The following is a 20,115-nucleotide window of genomic DNA, read 5'->3' as shown; positions in this document are numbered from 1 at the left end:
AAGATATTTGGGGGGGGGGGGGGGGGGCACGTGCACATGGAAGGGCCCATCCAATTTACCTCTGGGCCCATCCAAAATACTGAGTCTGGCTACGCCTGTGGCATGAGAGGGGCCAGTTCTATGCAGACATTAAAAAAATCATATCAGCTGAGATCTGCTGCTAAAGTTCAGACAACTATACTCATTTGTATATTTGAGAAAATGTCTTTAACATTGTTTATAGGAAATAATCCCAGATCTTCATGCAAACTATTTAGTTAATAAACTGTTAACAATCAACAATTGGGTTTAATTAGTACTCATTTGGGTTTACACACAGATCTGCACTGTGCCCTATTCTATAAAATGCGCACCTAAATTTTATAGCACACAACTCAAAAGGGGCATGGCCATGGGAGGGGCATTCCCAGAAATTAGGTGCAGTGTTATAAAATAGTATCATTTACGTGTTCAACTGCCATTAATTGTGTGCCAGCATTTACGCCAGGTTTCAGCAGGCGTAAATACCACAACCAAAGTTAGTAGCAGGCTCCACGCTAAACTAGTATTCTATAAAGGGCGTTCCACCCAGACCGTCCTTTGTAGAGGGCTAGTTTATCTTCCTGGCGCCTAGCTTTGGGTGCCGTTTCTAGAATTCCCCCCATACGACTTATGCACACCCTTACAGAATAGCACATCCTCGTTTTGCCGCTACTTATGTGAAAGTGCTGGTATCCTGTACTTTTACGTATGCAAGTGACGTGTAAATGCAGGCACCCTGTTACAGATTTGCCCATGCAAGATCCAGTGTGAATTCTGTGGGGTGTGGACCCTAACAGAAGAAATTCCTCTTCGCTTATGCTTTGGTGCTGTGCTTGTCATAGGAGATGAGGTGAGAACCCCCTGCAGGGTGGTAAGAGGGTAATGTTATCAGTGGCATTCCTAGACTGTTCACCACCCGGGGCGGATCACCACTGCGCCTCCCTGACAAGTGACCCCCCCCCCCCCAAAACGCATCACCAGATCTTTCCTCCAAGCAAGAGGGTGTGCGGAGCAGGCCTGTGGCTGTCTGCTCTGCTGATCCCCTTCCTCGGAACAGGAAGTAACGTTAGGGAGGGGCAGGGGACCGGCAGAGCCAACAGCCGCACGCCTGTGCACCCCTTTGCTGCCTGCATCTAGAGTGGACTGCCTGCACCGCCTTGCAGCGGCATACTGAGGGTGGAGCAGTGGGGGCAGTTCGCCCCGGGTGCACACTTCGGGGGGGTGCAGGGAGCAGTCACGTGGCTGTCGGCTCCACGGGTTTCACCCCTTTGCTGCCTGCACCTAGAGTGGACTACCTGCACTGCCCCGCAGCAGCATTATGAGGGTGGAGCAGTGGGGGCAGTTCGCCCCGGGTGCACACTTCGGGGGGTGCAGGGAGCAGTCACGTGGCTGTCGGCTCCGCGGGTTCCCTGTTCCCTCTGATGTTACTTTCTGTTCCAGAGAGAGGGAGCAGGAAACCGGCAGAGCCGACAGCCGCGTGGCTGTTCCCAGCACCCCAGGAGGTAAGAACAATGCGTCCGGGGTGTGTGTGTGTGTGTGTGTTTGGAGGTTATGCGCTGGGGGGAGGGGGACGACACTGCACCCCGGGGGTATGACGCTGCACTCGGGGTTTGCGCAGTGACGATCCGCCCCGGGTGGCAGCCGACCAAGGAACACCACTGCTGCCCTGCCCTTGGTACGCTACTGAATGTTATAAACCATTTTCATGCCTGAAGCTCTGTTTTATAAAATTAGGTCACGCTTAATAGTGTACAGACTTTTACAGTAGCCATACTAGCAGGTAGAGTTGCAATTTATGCACATATTTGATAAAATATGCACGAACTCATGTAGAGTAAAACTAACCTTTACACTTCCTCTCAAGCAGGCATAATGTCTGGATTTGCATAAGTATTTTATAAAGTCACATTCTCTTATGTCTTTATAAAATAATGCCAACATAAGTGCCTTCCTACTCACTTAACCTAGGTGCCTTGCTATAAAATTATCCCCTAACCCCCCTGATTCTATAAAAGTCACCAAATTCAGGCAGTATTGCTGAATACCGGGGATCCATTCCTAAAATCTACGGCAAGGATCAAAACACATGAAGCCCATACAATCTCATAGACATGCACCAATACACTCTCTGAAAAATCTCTTCTCCCGCGCTCTCACCACTCCTAAACCCTACCCACAGATAAAATTGTCAGACCTCCCTGTTCCCTCGATACTGCTTTGTCCCCCTCTCAACTCACCACTGTCATATTCCACTGTTCCATCCCCTAATAATATCCTGTATTTACTCTGTCTTATATAACTCTTCACAATGTAACCCATTATTGTACTGCAACCAATTGTACTTCCATTATTTACAATGTATTGTAAGCCACACTGAGCCCGCAAATAGGTGGGAAAATGTGGGATACAAATGCAAATAAATAAATAAATAAAACTTCTGCACCAGGTTTTACACCAGATGTTAGCTGGTCTAAATCCTTGCGCCCAATGTTTGGTGCGGAAATCGGCTCTAAGCGCTGTTCTATAAACGGCACACAACTTGGTTTTAGAAAGGCGTTATCAATTCTGTTTGCTCCCTGTTGGTCTTGCTACAGCCCCTTGCACCTTCTCCAAGGTAAGGGTTGTAGTAGTGGCCGCATTGCTTCAGGCAGGGATCCTGGTCCATCCGTATCTGGACGATTGGCCGATTCAGAGGCGAGATCTGTCCAGGAGAGTGTGTGGCCATGGATCGGGTGATTCAGCTGCCACAATTGTTGGGTTGGGTAGTCAACCTGGCCAAGAATCATATCATTCCCTCTCAGTGGTTGGAGTATTTCAGAGTTTGATTTGACATGTGTCTGGGACGGGTGTTCCTTCTGCAAACGAGAATTCAGAAGCGTCAAGTCCAGATCCACTCCCTCTTTCATTCTCGATGCCCTCAGGCACAGAATTTTCTCCAGAAGCTGGGCTCCATGGCGGTGACCTTGGAGGTCGTACAGTGGGTCAGGTCTCACATGCAACCTATACAGTACACTTTGGTCCTTGTGTTGTGGTTTTGCACGTTCCTTTCATCTTCATTGGCTGTTTCTTCCAGGTGATTGTGCGTGGGGCCCCTGGACTCATTGGACCGAGTGCTCCTGTAAATCTCTCATTCAGCATCGATTTCGAGACCAGCTGGGCCCAAGTTATGGAGACAAACCATGCCATGAGCTGGGGACAGAGCTGAGAAAGTGTGATCTCTCTGATTGCTCAGGTGAGGGGGGGAGGACATGAACATTCATGTGTGAGAGGAGTGACAGATTTGGAGTGGAATGTATGAGTTCCTGGGTGAAAGAAAGTGGGGGATACAGCTCATGGAGTGGGATGTGGAAGTACTTGGGGAGAAGCAATGTATAAGCCCTCAGATGATAGGTAGCCTGAGTCAGAGATGGGGAGAAAGGGGGAGGATATGTGAGCACTCAGCTAAGAGGGACCTGCAGACAGAACTCAGGTGTGGGATCTGTGAAAGCAAGGGCAAGAGGAGGGGGTCAGATCTGGGGGACAGGAATGTGTAAACCCTCAGGTGATAGGAGGTGAGGAACAGAGCTGACCCACATTGTAATTCCCCGTAGAATCCAGCTGTGATCCTCCCTTTGAGTTCCAGGCCTGTGGTTCTCCCTGCACTGTTCTCTGCTCTGCCATTTCTCGAAAGGAAATCTGCAAAAACATGTCAGAATGTCTTCCTGGCTGCTACTGTCCACAGGTAAGTCTCTCTTTTACAGACTTGGCTAATTCTAGGATGTTAGTGCATGCGGCCTGTGCTTGGTATATCTACACAGGTTATCAGAAATGTCTTTTGAGACATGGTGTGTGCTGGTGGTTCTTCATAGCTGTCTGCTATGTTATAAGAGATTTATAGCCCGCCAACTCCCTCAACTGAGATTCAAGGCGGGATACATAGTAACATAGTAGGTGACGGCAGAAAAAGACCTGTACGGTCCATCCAGTCTGCCCAACAAGATAAACTCATATGCGCTACTTTATATGTATACCTGACCTTGATTTGTATCTTCTAACGAATATTAATACACTCAAGCTGAATGTAATAAATGAAATTCCTAACACAGGTTCACACACCCTGTGTAATTGTAATGTGGAGCCCCCACTCAGTTATCGGCACACTCCAATGTTTTTGAAAGTGGAGAAAAAAAGCTTCAGAGTCGCCACCCAGCCAGTCCAACACAGCAGACTATAAGACTTGAGCTCGGTGTGCCATCATATAGCTTTAAAAAAACCTCCACTCCTATGTGTATGTTAAGTTACAAATCACCAAATACACTGTGTGCACTGCTGTCTACTTTGTGTGTCCACTATACCATATGTCAATGTGCTGTATACTGATAGTGGAATTCTTGAATCCTCCAATAATCTGTAGAATGCTAATATCAAGTCTTTCAAGAAGATGTCACCCGAAACCACTTAGCTCAATTCTGTTGCTTTAGTGTTCCTCTCCAGGTGGCACTCTCCACTTCATAACCCGACAGGGAGCCCCCGTTTCGCTAATGCTGCGTCAGGGGTTGTTTCAGAATTTTCCACTCAAAATTACATTCACAGTTATTCCACTCTGTTTACTTCTCAGACTTACTGCAGGTCGGTAAGCCTCCATTGTTCTCAGACGCCATTTTAAAGAAGCATCGGCTCCTCCCATCTGTTCCTCAAACATAGACTACATCACTTCCTCCAGCTGTGTATGAGCTCATCTTTAATTGCATCATATGTAGATCTAAATCGGTACGGCTATTTCCCATTAAAAGAATGCCGACCACTCTACTCTAGCATTTAACCCTTCTGGTTCCACAGTGTTGAAAAAGAAGATCCATTTCTGTTCCTTCTGATGAAGCATTCTGCTCAAATCAGCCCGTCTCTGTGATGGTTTAATCTGTTCTAATACCAGGCATGTTAACTCATCAAATTTATGCTTTTGTCTTTCATTATGTATCACCATTGGTGCCTCACGTTTCACCAATCTCATGCATGATCGATGTTCCATCAATCTCACCGTTAAACTTCTTGTGGTTTGCCCGATATATAATAATCCACAGCATAGGAGCCAACTTTTCAGAATTATTGGGGGTGCTAAGCCTAGTAGAAATAACCCCTCCCTGGACACACACAAGGAATTTTCTCAATATTGGGGGTGCTCAAGCACCCACAGCACCCACAGAGCTGGCTCCTATGATCCACAGGGGCATTGAATGACATATATTACACCAATCGATTCACAAGTGGTTTTAGCTTTCAAGGTGCATTTACGCCCTGTTCTAGGCTGAATAAATTCACTGCCTTCTGCCATTATATGGTATACCGAACAGTGACCACATTTTTAAATAACTTCTTGTTTTTAAAAGAGAAAGAATGTAATCAGATGTATTATTTCTAACTACTATTGGACAATAAGTATGTTTTCAATGAAATGATTTGACTATACGCCGTATTGGCCTTGAAGAAACCAACCAGATGATCAATGTGGAATAATATCTGGGGATAATCCGGTTAATACCACGGGTTTTTTTCTGTTTACTGTTTAATTGATCTCCTTGTCTTGTTTCACTCTCCCTATTTAGTGGTCTAAGGAAGAGAATAGAATTACCTGACTGAAATAATTCCTATATATTACTTTCTCTGTATTTCCAGCAAGTTGTTTTATCTCTTGTAAAAATTTAAATGGTTATAAATAAATAAATAAATAAAAACTCTTCTAAGCTAACCGCCTTTACCACATTCTTTGGCAATGAATTCCAGAGTTTAATTGCATGTTGAGTGAAGAAAAATGTTCTCCAATTCATTTTAAATTTACTACTTTGTAGCTTCATCGCATGCCCCCTAGTCCTAGTATTTTTGGAAAGTGAAAACAGACGCTTCACATCTACGTACCTCAATTCTATAATAAAAACAATTAGAAGACCGCTGTGAAAATCCTCTTAAACCTAGAAAGTTCTGTTCCAAATTTCATATGCTGATAGTCTGCATCTGCTGTAAAATAGAAAGAAGACTTACCTTGCCATCTTCTTCATGTCTCCTTGCAATCCCAACTGCTTCAGCAGATGCTATGTACAAAGGGTTTCTTCACACTCTTCTTTGCTGAGACGCTGTCTTTACTGCTGCCATTCAAAAGCCCCCCCCAAATAAACAGGCAATCATAAAAAACGGATAATCATAAAGAATGAAAAAGAATACAAAAACTCTGACGCAGTACCTCTGTATCACAAAACAACACTGCGTCAGAAGCTAAGTTCAATACTGGAACTATCAACTATTGAGCTTACCTCCTGACGCAGCGTTTTTTTGCGAAACAGAGGAGTCACTGTTGAGGTTCTTGCATTCTTTATGATTATCCGGTTTTCATGATATCCACAACGAATATGCATGAGATAGATTTGCATAGAATGGAGGTAGTGCGTGCAGATTTAATTCATGCATATTCATTGTGGTTATCCTGAAAACTTGACCGGCTGGGTGTGTCCCAAGGACTGGGTCGACAACCCCTGTTCTAGGAGGTCATTGGCGGTTATTCTATAAGTGGGTGTTCCAGTGTCGCATGGTGAGAGTCAATTCTGTAACAGCATCTGGGCCCCCAGATTCCATTCTAGAATACCAGTGTAACCTGGTATCGACACATTATTATTATTATTAACATTTGTATAGCGCTACCAGACGCACGCAGCGCTGAACATCCAACATAGAGAGACAGTCCCTGTTCAGAGAGCTTACAATCTAAAAATAATACAGACAGACAAGACAATTAAGGACAAGGGAAGTACTAGGCGAGAAGGAACAAGGGGAGGGCAAATTGAGTAGTGGCTAGGAGCCAAAAGCAGTGGTGAAAAGGTGGGTTTTTAGCATAGATTTGAAAACAGGTAGAGGTGGAGCTAGACGTACAGGCTCAAGAAGTCTATTCCAGGCATAAGGTGCAGTGAGGGAAAAGGAACAAAGTCTGGAGTTAGCGGTAGAGGAGAAGGGGGACGACAAGAGAGATTTGTCCAGTGAGCAGAGTTCACAGGGAGGAATGTAGGGAGAGATGAGAGTGGAGAGGTAATGGGGGGCTGCAGAATGGATGCATTTAAAGGTCAGTAAGACACCTTACATCTAGGCACCCGCAATTATACCAGCTGTAAACCTGCTGTAACTGTGAGTGCCGAAATGCAGCAAAGACGTGCCTAACTTATTTTGTAGGTTACGCCTGTAAGTGGCAGCCCCACCCATGCCTTTCCCATGCTTCGCCCTTGTATAGAACCCCCTTGCAAGTACGTGCTTTGCCACTTAAGCAAGCAAGTGCAGAATAGCGCTGAGGAGGACTAATTGACATTCATGTACAGTACAGTAGGCACCTTGTTGTAATTAGGAAGTGTACTGACCAGTAAATGGAGGATTCATGAGTGTGTGATATTTCCCAGGGTTTGCTGGAGCAGAATGGAGAATGTATCTCTCCCTCGGAATGTGGTTGTCTCCACCTTATGCACATAGACGGTGTGCCACCAGGGACTCCCGTGTACCTACCCCCAGGGGAAACTGTAGTTACTGGTTGTAAGGAATGGTGAGTGACCCAAACTACTGATTATCTTTGTAATACTGGAAATAAGACCTCAAGAGTCTATCACCTTAAAAAAGAAAAATGTGTTTTATATGTATTTTAGTGAATAGGATCCTTTGATTTGATTTGCATTTTGCGTCCGATATACCATAATGTTTTTCATATATATTTCAGAAATCACATATGATACAGACAGACTGTAAAATTCATCACTGCATGTTAACAGGCAAGGATAAGAACTGCACATCTAGGGATGCTAGAAGATTAGAATCTTGAAATGGGACATGAAGAGGGGACGAGAGCGATTGTGACAATAGCTCATTCCAGAACGAAGGGCAAGCAGTAGATCTTTCTCTACCTTTCTACTGTGTAATACCAGTCCCATTCCAAACTCAAGAAATATAGTTCATGTTTCATGTCCTTTCAACATGAAAATTCTCAAAAGATGCAGATGCAAAGAACAGAATACTAATGTTAAGCTATTTACATTACTCATTGGTGATGAAATAATCACCAATGAGTTTAGTAAATAATAATAATAATTGATCAACATCTCTCATTTGAACTACAAGTATCCAGATTAGTGTCTAATGTATTCAAATCATTATGGAAACTAAAAAAAATTAAGACCTTATTTTCAAAACACAATTTTTAGATCATTAACTCAGTCCTTGGTACTATCAAAATTTGATTACTGCAATGCAGTCTATGCAGGACTTAAAACCTCACTAATTAGAAAATTACAAACTGCTCAAAACACAGCAGCTTGTCTTGTACTTAAAGCTACCCGATACTCCAAAGCAACCCCACTTCTCAAACTAAACTGGCTTCCTATAAGTTCACGCATTACTTTCAAATTATGTGCATTCACCCACCAAATAATTTATGGTTCATCCCCATCTTACATGCAGAATCTTATAGAGCTATCAACACGTAATGCTAAAAAATCATCCAGAGACTTCCTTGTATTACACTTCCCTCAATGTAATAAAATCAAATATGAAAAGGGGGAATAGTGGGAAAATGACCACGGGTTCCAAACACAAAGTGGACAATCTTGATGCTTGAGAAGGTTTATTAATCAAAGCAGTGGCGTTCCTAGGCTGGCTGACACCCGGGGCGGATCGCCGATGCACCCCCCCCCCCCCCCCCCCCGGCGAAATTACACCCCCCCCCCGGGTGCATTTTTACCTGCTGGGGGGGGGGGTGCCATGCGCCTGTCGGCTCCGAGTCCGCTCGTTCCCTGCTGCTCTCTCTGCCCCGGAACAGGAAGTAACCTGTTCCGCGCAGAGGGAGCAGCAGGGAGGGAACGAGCGGACTCGGCCAACAGGCGCGCGGCACCCCCCCAGCGGCGTGCACCCGGGGCGGACCGCCCCCACCGCCCCCCCCCCCCCTTGGTACGCCACTGAATCAAAGACTCTGACATTCTCACAATCAGAATCAAAGACTTGCATGTTTTGCTTGAAAGGTCTTTTTTAAAACCAATCCATTGAATTACAGATTGAAAAGGCTTATTTCTGGAGATCTTGAGATCCATTTCTCAAAGTAGACTCCTGAGGCAAGCTTTTTGGCCAAGACACAGTACTGTGTCGAGTCTTTGATTAATAAACCTTTTCAAGCATCAAGATTGTCCGCTTTGTCTTTGGAATCCGTGGTCATTTTCCCACTATTCCCCCTTTTTATCTGTTTTCTTCCATGGGACTACAGAGTTCACCATCCAGGTGGATTTCTGCTGGAACATAAAATCAAATATAAAACTATCCACAGTGTTGGTTTTTTTATACCAGAGTACAACCAGATGGAACTCTTTGCCCAAACAACTCCGTCAGACTTTTGACAATCTCATATTTCGTAAACTATTGAAAACTCACTTGATAAGATCGACCTGTAATAATAAAAATAGCTAATCCTCTAACTAAACTTGCAATAACAACTCTGTCCATATTCACATTCTATCCTATGTATTACAAACATGTTATAAGATCAGGATTTCATGTTATGCTGTTAGTAATTTTGTGTTATATATATATACTAGTAAAAAAGCCCCGTTTCTGATGCAAATGAAACGGGGACTAGCAATGTTTTCTTCTGTGTGCATGTGGGAGTGTGTGTGTCCCTGCCCTCTGGCCTCTCTCCCCTCCCCCCTCTGAGTCCTTCACTGTTACAGAGCCAGCGATTTGATTTCCTGCTCTGCTGTTTTCCTTCACTGACTGTGTTACAGAGAGGGTGGGGCAGACACTCATAGGGAAACCGGATATCTCGCCCTCTTCACACTTCCGGCTGGAGGCTTCATAGAACGTTGGTGTTGCTTTTTATATAGAGAGATAATCTACTTTGTTCTATGTAATCAGAACGCCTTGTCAGTTCTACTTTTGTTATATTGTGAGCCACATTGAACTTGAATCCTATTTGAGATAATGTAGGATAAAAATGTCATAAAAAAATAAAAAAATTAATGCAGTGGCCTGACACCATCTCCATTGCTACATAGTGATTTGGCCATTTTATACCTGCATTGTAGTCACGTTTTGAATTTGTTGCTGAACATAGCATCTGAACTCATTGTCTAGTTTAAATGTGATCCCAAATTTTTAAACTTAGCCATCCTTTCAGTGGACCAAATTCCTACATACAGTGGTCATAGAAATAGAGGGGGGGGGATGCATTCTCAGAGATTTTCCTCATTCCATGCACAGGACCGCAAAGGTAGACCAAGCTCCAGAGTCTCGATGCACGGATGAGATGATACTGCAGACAAGTGAGCTTTGGATTTGTTATGAAGTGGGCAGCATGGTGGACAAGCGGAAGCCTATTCTGATTTATTTATTTATTATTTGTCACATTTATATCCCACATTATCCCAAACAAGTTTGAGTTCAATGTGGCTTACAATAAACAGTATGTAAGGAATTCAGGGGCGTATCTGCTTGGGGCCACAGGGGCCTGGGCCCCCGCAGATTTCGCCCTGGACCCCCCTACCATCGACCCTCTCCCCCTCCCTCCCGCCCGCCACCAACCCGTCGCCGATCTTTGCTGGCGGGGGACCCCAAGCCCCCGCCAGCTGAAGTCTTCTCTTCCGTGCAGGATGCAAGTTGCAATGCTTCGCTTCCTGTTCTTCTGAGTCTGACGTCCTGCACGTACAACGTGCAGGACGTCAGACTCAGAATTTGGAACTCAGTCTGACGTCCTGCGCGTTGTACGTGCAGGACGTCAGACTCAGAAGAACAGGAAGCATTGCAACTTGCAGCCTGCGTGGAAGAGAGGACCTCGGCTGGCGGGGGTTTGGGGTCCCCCGCCAGCAAAGGTAAGTGACAGCAGCGGGGGAGGGTTGGCGGCGGCGGGAGGGGGTGGAGAGTGTCATTGGTGGCGAGGGGGGGGTCTGGCAGTGGCGGGGGGGTCCGGAAATGGCGGGGGGGGGGGGGATCGGTGGCGCCGGGGGGGGGGCTAAAATGTGCCCCCTCCCTCTGGCTCTGGCCCCCCCTACCGCCAGAGTCCAGATACGCCCCTAGTAAGGATACATAACAAAGAATAATGCATAAGAAAGTAATTTGTTGTAAGAATCCAGTTTTACAATACAGTATCATAAACGTACTGGGATAGCTATGGATGTTTAACATTTAGAAAATCTATTATGAATGAGAAATTATACATGAAACAAAGAGAAAGTTAATAGTAAATAGAGTAATAACCAATTCAGGCAATAATTACTCGTTTGAGATATGGTTGTTCTTTGTGAGGGTTTGTTTGAAAAGGAACGATTTGAGGATTTTGTGGCACTAACCTTTAAAGAGGTGATAGAGCAGCGTTTAGATATTAATTGAAAGTTCACACAACTAAGGAAGAAGGATCAATGAAAGTTGTCAGATACTCAGCAGCACTTGGTTCAGAGTAAGGCATTATCAAATAAATACTGCCCAAACTGTTAAGTTAGAATATTGCAATAGAGAGTTTCTTTTAAAGGGTGAAGTATCCCAGGTACATTTAAATAAAGAGCAGACTGAGATAAATGATACCCCCATGCAAAAAGTTGCTTCAACCATCATCTCTCATTGGCCTTGGTGAAGTCAGTGAGGCAGGTGCACCAGTGGGCAAGTCTCACAGGGTGCAATTAGCTTGGTAGGGTCCTGCTGGAGAGTTACAATGTATGACAGTAAATGAAAATATAGCCCTAGAGATCTGGTGGAAGGAAGACAGAGAGGAGTTATAGAATCAGAGGAAATGGAAGAGGATGAATAGGAACTTGGGCTGAGGGAAGTCAGGAGAGGAGTAGAGAGGAATGGGGAGAGATTATAAGTGATAGGAATAAGGACGGAAGGAAGGCAGGAATTAAGTCTGTGAAGGGTTCTGAAAGCTAGGAACATTGTTTTGAAGTGGAGCATGATGGGGGGGGGGGGGGGGGGGGTCAGCTATTGGCATTTGGTGAGGACAGGGTAGGATGCCCTGAAGCCCAGCATCCTGTTTCCAGCAGTGGCCAATCCAGGACACAAATACCTGGCAAGATCCCCAAAAAGTTCAATACATTTTATGCTGCTTATCCCAGAAATAAGCAGTGGGTTTTCCCCAAGTCATTTTAATAATGGTCTATGGCCTTTTCCTTTAGGAAGTCGTCCAACCCTTTTTTAAACCCTGCTAAGCTAATCACCTTTACCACATTCTCCTTCAACGAATTCCAGAGTTTAATTACACATTGAGTGAAGAAATATTCTCTCTGATTTGTTTTAAATTTACTTCTTTGTAGCTTCATCACATGCCCCCTAGTCCTAGTATTTTTGGAAAGAGTAAACAAACGATTCACATCTACCTGTTCCACTTCACTCAGGAATTAACATGTGATTGTAAAAACATGAATAAGGATGCCTAAGCCAACAAAGTGGCACAGATGCTGGTATTGGAGAAGTGAGGAGCAAAAGAAAGATTGGGATCAGGAGTGAGAATAATATTACAGAGATAGATAGGGGATGAGTGAGGATCAGACTCACAGATTAAGCTACAAGTGCAAGCACCTTTTATCCAGGAGAACTCCAAGACAACTGAAGCCACGTTACAAGTCCCTGTGCTTTGATGGATAGGTTTTGGCAGTAGTTCCCAAACCTGTCCTGGGGGGAGGGGGCAGTCAGTCAGTCAGTCAGTCATGTTTTCAGGATATTCACAATGAATATGCCTGAGAGAAATTTACATGCAATGGAGGCAGTGCATGCAACATACGTGATGGGTATTCATTGCAGATATCCCAAAAATGTGACTGAGTGGGGGTGGTTTGGAAACCTCTGGGTTATGATATGACAGGTCAGCAGTGGGGTAGAAGATAATTCAGTGGATTACAATGTGTCATACTCAGGGCTTTTTTTGAGGGGGTACTTGGGGGTACTGAGTACCGGCACCTTTTCCATTGTCTGCTAAAATTGATCCATGGTCCCCAAGTTTTAATGAAAGAGCTCAGGCTCTACACACCAATTCTTCCTTGTCATAGATCCTGTGACTGGTTGCAGGGGGCCTGGCTGTTGTGGGGTGGGTCCCTCAGTGATCACCCCACCCCTGAAGGGTGGCCTAGCATTTGAGTACCGGCAGCTTTTTTGGTAGAAAAAACGCACTGGTCATACTAGTGAGTAGGCATGAGGGTGGGGAGAGGGGGTCTGAGTGAGGGTCCTCCCCCCCTCCAAATTTGCCATCTGCTTTGCTGGATTCCTAAATCCCCACCAACTGAAGAGTACTTGGAGAGTTCTGGCCACCAGCCCAGAAGCAGAGAAGATGGTCTTCAGTTGGCAGAGCTTGTGGCATGTGTAATACTTAGTATGTGGCCTAGGGCCTATACCCTGTGGCACAGAGGCTTTCAGCATCTCATTGGCATTTTTCTGTTTCTGCAGTATGTGCCAGGATGGGGAGCTGCAGTGCACCTGGAATAAATGTGAAGGTAGGAAATTGCTTTATCTTTTTTTTTACCTTGTAGCCTGTTCCTCAGAATAGACAGCAACTCACCAATTGCCCATCTCCCGGGTATTCCAAAGCATCCTGTCAGCCTGGACTGGACTCATGATAGATTAAGACTTTTTAATAAACAGTTTGCAATCCATCTGTTTTTAGTAAATATTTCTAGGTTCAAAGGCAACAGCTGTAGCGGGATGAAAAAAATGTTTTAAAATGTGTTTTCTTTTTTCAGTTTTTCAATTTATTTACATAAGTACACAAGTATTGCCATACTGGGACAGACCGAAGGTCCATCAAGCCCAGCATCCTGTTTCCAAAAGTGGCCAACCCAGATCCCAAAACAGTACAAAACATTTTATTCTGCTTATCCTAAAAATAAGCAGTGGATTTTCCCAAGTCCATTTTAATAATGGCTTATGGACTTTTCTTTTAGGAAGATAATAATGCATCCTTGCCCTGCAGAAAGACAAAGGAAACTAGAAAGGTACACCTATATGTTATCTCTTCTGTAGAACTCTCAAGAGAAAACATCTACCGGATCTTTCTTATCTGGGGAATTACTTTGCTTCCTAGATGAAACAAGAAGATAAAATATTTTCTGCAGTGATGGAAGAGTAGAATCCTTTTAAAAATTTTCTTTGAGAAATCTGTTAATTCCTTTCATGTAGACACCATAATTCTAGGAAAGTTCAACAGTCTCAAATCCAAGAATTTTGTATAATTTTCAAAATTCTCTATTTTACGATACAGTATCATCTTATCATGCAAAGCAGTATTTTGAGTAGCTGGATCTTGCGGTGGGAGGGGACCAGAGCCCGAGTTGGGGGGGCATATTTTAGTCTGCTGCCCCACCGCCTCGCCGCTCCCCCTGCCGCCCTGCCACACCCCACAGCTGCAAATACCTTTGCTGGCGGGGGTCCCTAACCCCCGCCGGTTTCCAGCGCCACCGCGATCCCTGCCCTGCTCTCTCTTCCTCACGTCCTGCACGCTCCTTTAAGTGAAACTGAGCATTTGGCCGGCTCCAACTGCTTTCTGTCGCAGAGCCGGCCAAAGTTAAAGGGGGCGTTTTGGAAGGGTATGGGAGGCGGGACGGGGGTGTTGTAAGACATGGCCGGCTTCAGCTGATATTGGAAAAAGAAGGCCGGCTCTGAGGAGCATTTCGCCGGCTTCACTTGGTCCATTTTTTTTAGGACCAAGTCTCAAAAAAGTGCCCCAATTGACCAGATGACCACCGGAGGGAATTGGGGATCACCTCCCCTTACGCCCCCAGTGGTCACCAACCCCCTCCCACCCAAAAAAAATACTTTTTTGACAGCCTTTATGCCAACCTGAAATGTCATACTCAGCTCTCTGACAGTAGTATGCAGGTCCCTGGAGCAGTTTTTCGTGGGTGCAGTGCACTTCAGGCAGGTGGACCCAGGCCCATCCCATCTCCCTACCTGTTACACTTGTGGTAGTAAATGGAAGCCGTCCAACCCCCCCCCAAAAAAACCCACTGTACCCACATGTAGGTGCCCCCCTTCACCCATAAGGGCTATGGTAATGGTGTAGAGTTGTGGGGAGTGGGTTTTGGGGGGGGGATTTGGGCGGCTCAGCATCCAAGGTAAGGGAGCTATGCACCTGGGAGATATTTTAATTTTTTTTTTAATTTTTAGAAGTGCCCCCTAAGGTTCCCGGTTGGTGTCCTGGCATGTGAGGGGGACCAGTGCACTACAAATGCTGGCTTCTCCCACGACCAAATGCCTTGGATATGGCCGGGTTTGAGATCGCCGGCATTAGTTTCCATTATGGGCGAAAACCGATGCCGGCCATCTCAAACCATCTTTGACATTTGGCCGGCCCCAACTGTATTATCGAAACGAAAGATGGCCGGCCATCTTTTTCGATAATACGGTTCGGGACCGCTTTTTGCGGCGCCTGCCATCTAGATGGGCGGCCATCTAAATGGCCAGCGCCATTCGATTATGCCCCGCCACGTAACATAGTAGATGATGGCAGAGAAAGACCTGTACGGTCCATCCAGTTTGCCCAACAAGATAAACTCATATGTGCTACTTTATGTGTATACCTGACCTTGATTTGTATCTGCCATTTTCAGGGCACAGACCGTAGAAGTCTGCCCAGCACTATCCCCGCCTCCCAACCACTAGCCCCGCCTCCCACCACCGGCTCTGCCACCCAATCTCGGCTAAGCTTCTGAGGATCCATTCCTTCTGAACAGGATTCCTTTATGTTTATCCCACGCATTTTTGAATTCCGTTACTGTTTTCATCTCCACCACCTCCCGCAGGAAGGCATTCCAAGTATCCACCACTCTCTCCGTGAAAAGATACTTAAATGCTATAAGTTATACACACACTGAATCTAGGCATGAACATTTATATTTGCTCTATGGCTGGTGTAAGTGTTCATGCCTAAGCACATACATGTATATACCTGGGTATGCCAGTATTCCATAATGGAATGTAGCTCCTACTTTCCTGTGTAGAATAGGCTCCAACTAAGTGATGTTTTATAGAATTGCCCTCCTTGTTTTCAAACTCGTGATCAATTTTGTCAAATTATTTCAATTTTTCACCCTTTATGGAGGGGTCTTCAAATGCAGTCCTTGAGGTCCACAACCCAGCCTGGTTTTTAGGATTTCCACAATGAATATATATGAGATCTATTTGCACGCAGTGGAAGCAGCGAATACAAATAGATCTCATACATATTCATTGTGGAACTCCTGAAAACCAGGCTGAGTTGTGGACCTCAAGGAGTGCATTTGAGGACCTCCAGAGTTATAGCATATTTACTCTACTACAGATGCTACAAACAGTAATTTTGCTTTCACTTATGTCATATATTTTTGCTTCCCTCAGAAATCGTGTCACTGAGTGAGTGGTCGGAGTGGACCCCCTGCAGTTCCTGTTTGCCCCTCTCGTCTTTCAGCCCCGACACACTCGCTGCCTTCCTGTCTCAGAATGGTACTGATGTTACCATAGACCTTCCTCTCTATGCTTCCGTCCAGCACCGGTTCAGAGTATGCCTCAACCTGAAAACTGGCTTTGCCTGGACTGGAAATAAGTCCTTCTGCTCTGGAGAGCTGCTGCAGGAGAGGCCCTGCCCCCACACTGGCATCTGTGAAGGTACATCACAGAGACAGAAATCCCGGGCTTCTACCAAAGACTTCCATGGATTCCTACAGGAACAGTATACTTAATTCGTCATTCAGTACCATTGAGCAAGCCTGGCAAATAGCACAGGGCTACTTAATGGTAGGAACCTGGTTCAAAAGGGAAGGGGAAAGAGGGGGAGAGATGCTGGACCATAGGGGGAGGGGGTCAGAGTGCCATAGGAAAGATGCTTGCCTTAGGGTAGGAGGTGCACTAGGAAGGGAAAAGAAAGGGGAGAGGTTTGGCATGGGATGCGACAGGAGCACAGAGAAGAGATGCTGGGCGTGCAGAAGTATAGGGACACAGAGGGGAGATACTGAACAGGACAGATAAGAGAAACAGAGGGAAGATGGATAGTGGACACACACAGAGAAAAAATGTCAAAAGGAAAAAGAATTAAGAGAATACTGAGAAAAGCAGAAAAGAGATATTGGGAACAAAGCAATGCTCAGACAACAAATGTAGAAAAATGTTTTGTTTTTTTGCAAATTTATTAATTGTAATATGTCAGTTTTGGGAAACGTGTATCTCTATTCTGTTACTATGACAGGTTTTCTATGTAGGTCTATAATGTGTTTGTTTTTGCAGGGTTTGTTTAGTGGCACTCTGAAGGGGTTTCCCTTTCTTTTACTCCTTCCCCTCCCCCTAAGGAGAGATGGTGTTATAGGGAGCCCATCTTAATTCATGCGCCTTAGATCCTTTCAGTTCTAGATACACCATTGAGTGATGCTTCTGGCAATCTTTCCACTTTAACTTTGAGAATCAATGATTTCTGATCATAGCCACAGGTACTCTTGTCTCCAACTGGAATACAACCAGGTAGGTGTGATATTCAGCCCTCAGCCCTCTACTCAGTTAGCTAGCCAGGTAGTGGGCTGAATATCTGGTTTCCTTCTCTGGTGATGCTGCTCCCAAACCCCCTCCCTCTCCAAAAAGAACATAGACACTCCTCCCCATGAACTTCCCCTTTCCACCCCCTCTTTAACCCCCCCTCCAGCCTACATTATGGTTCCTAGTGGTCTAGGGGAATGCTAGGTTCGGGTAAGCCCTAGTTATGTCTGCCCATGCCGGCTCCAGGTGCAAGTGGCTAACACCACCTTTAGCTAGGTGTCATGGTACAGTTCAAACTCCTCTTATTGACCTATAAGTGCATTCACTCTGCAGCTCCTCAGTACCTCTCCACTCTCATCTCTTCCTACATTCCTCCCCGGGAACTCTGTTCACTGGGTAAATCTCTCTTATCTGTACCCTTCTCCTCCACCGCGAACTACATACTCTGTTCTTTTCTCTTGCTGCACCATATGCCTGGAATAGACTTCCTGAGCCGGTACGTCAAGTTCCATCTCTGGCAGTCTTCAAATCTAAGCTAAAAGCCCACCTTTTTGATGCTGCTTTTAACTCCTAACCCTTATTCACTTGTTCAGAACCCTTATTTTATCATCCTCACTTTAATATTCCCTTATCTCTTGTTTGTCCTGTTTGTCTGTCCTAATTAGATTGTAAGCTCTGTCGAACAGGGACTGTCTCTTCATGTTCAAGTGTACAGCGCTGCATACGTCTAGTAGCGCTTTAGAAATGATAAGTAGTAGTAGTAGTATCACTAGGGGTCAACCTTCTATGTAAGGGCAAATCGCCTATGCACGTACAACACGTGTCAAATTATAACTGCCACCCCGGCTACTGCGTTCACCGGGCGGTAATTCTAATTTCTACACACATCCAAAATGCGCGGCAGAAAATAATGTTTATTTTCTACAGCATGGCACTAACCGGGCGGTAATCAGCAGTGTATACCCACTGACGATTACTGCCCGGTTAACACATGAGACCTTACCGCTTAGTCAATGGGTGGCAGTAAGGTCTCAGGCCCAAAATGGACACGCACTGATTTTTATTTTGCCGCTCGTCTGATTTTGTAAAAAAAAAAAAAAAGGCCTTTTTGCAGTCGCACTGAAAAATGGACTTGCGTTTGTCCAATACACGCATCTACACCAGTGCAGGTCATTTTTCAGCGCACCTTGGTAAAAGGGCCTCTTAAATTCTTTTGAATATTAGGCCTCTAATTTACATTTTATAAACACTTAAGAATAGAAGCCATCTACAGATTTCTAGTGGCACTATCTGGATAACAGTACCATGGCGGTACATGGGCAGAGTGAGGGCAGAGCGTGAAATTATCCAGATAGTGGTGATATTCAGTGCTGCTACCTGGATAACTCAGGACAGAAAGGGGTCCTTTTACTAAGGTGCACTGAAAAATGGGCTGCGGTAGTGTAGGCGCGTGTTGTGGACGCACGCATATCCAAAGGCCTTTTTAAAAAATTTTGCTAAAAATGGACAGGCGACAAAATAAAAATTGGTGCGCCTCCATTTTGGGTCTGAGACCTTACCGCCATCCAGTGACCTAGCGGTAAGGTCTCTCGCGTTAACCATGTGGTAATCACCTGTGCGCCAGAAAATAAAATATATTTTCTGGTGCGCATAGCAGACGCACGGCAAAAATGAAATTAACACACGGGCCAGGCAGTAACTTCAAACTGATGCACGTTGGGCTCGCGTAGGCGACTATGTGGCTTAGTAAAAGGACCCCAAAAATTGTTGTCCTAAGTTGTCCAGATAATTATCCAGATAGCAGCACTGAATATTGACATGATCCCAATTGCTCCCAACATTGCTATCTAGACAACAACCAGCACTGAATATTGCAGGATATTTTCAACGCCGTGGCCAGCATTTAAATGAAATGCCGATTGTGGGGTTTAACTATTGACTCTCAAAGATATAAGTTATGGGGCTGAGATTCATAATTGGAGAGCAATATGAATCCTGTTGTATGTGTTCATTTGTTCTGTGTCAGAAGGTTTTTCTTGGGGCAATTTCTCCAAAATGGGGGGTTAGTTTTGCACATACTAGGACAGGAATGAACCTCACTCCTTCGCCAGGGCAGTGAAGTATGATCTCAGTCTCTCAAATTTACAGCTAATGCTCAAGTTTGTAAGATGTAATAAGGCTGTGAGAATCCTCATGTGTATCAGAGGTTCGTTAGGATCTTTATGGGAAGAGTGGCCCGGTCTCTCTTTCATATCAGAGAGCCACATAACAATGATTGTAATTTGTTGCCTTGCTTCTTAGATCTCTGTGTCTGGAGTGAGTGGAGTCCTTGGAGTCCATGCCGAGAGCCCTGCAGTGGAGGCTTCCGCGTCCGTTGGCGTCACGTGCACCACCCGGCAGGAGGGAAGAACTGTCAGGGCCCCAGGTTCCAGTCTGAGAGCTGTAATACTGCTGCTTGTCCAGGTAATGCTGAATGCACCCTGTAACCCATTACAACCTCGACACCAGTATCCTGATTCCAGAGTCTCACATCTGTGACGCCAGACAAAGGATGGCTTAGAGGGTCTCAATAAACAGCAGGGCAAACGATCTGCAAACTCCAGTGCGGTGACAAAACCAAGCAGACTGGAT

The 20,115-nt window shown here is 45.2% G+C and overlaps 1 protein-coding gene across 1 annotated transcript in view; it reads left to right on the top strand.

The window, feature by feature from the left end:
• The window catches only part of LOC115465678 (SCO-spondin-like), a 537,587-nt gene that overhangs the window by 451,452 nt on the left and 66,020 nt on the right, over positions 1-20,115 (top strand). The window contains exons 95-100 of the mRNA XM_030196374.1: positions 3,095-3,253; positions 3,612-3,742; positions 7,434-7,573; positions 13,435-13,481; positions 16,360-16,626; positions 19,786-19,947. Of these exons, the coding sequence (XP_030052234.1) occupies positions 3,095-3,253; positions 3,612-3,742; positions 7,434-7,573; positions 13,435-13,481; positions 16,360-16,626; positions 19,786-19,947 (906 nt within the window). The remainder of the gene's footprint in view (positions 1-3,094; positions 3,254-3,611; positions 3,743-7,433; positions 7,574-13,434; positions 13,482-16,359; positions 16,627-19,785; positions 19,948-20,115) is intronic.

Source organism: Microcaecilia unicolor, chromosome 1, assembly GCF_901765095.1.
Source record: "Microcaecilia unicolor chromosome 1, aMicUni1.1, whole genome shotgun sequence".
Lineage (NCBI taxonomy): Eukaryota > Metazoa > Chordata > Amphibia > Gymnophiona > Siphonopidae > Microcaecilia > Microcaecilia unicolor.
Note: the sequence above shows the minus strand (reverse complement) of the source record. Positions and strands in the feature narration are given on the sequence as shown.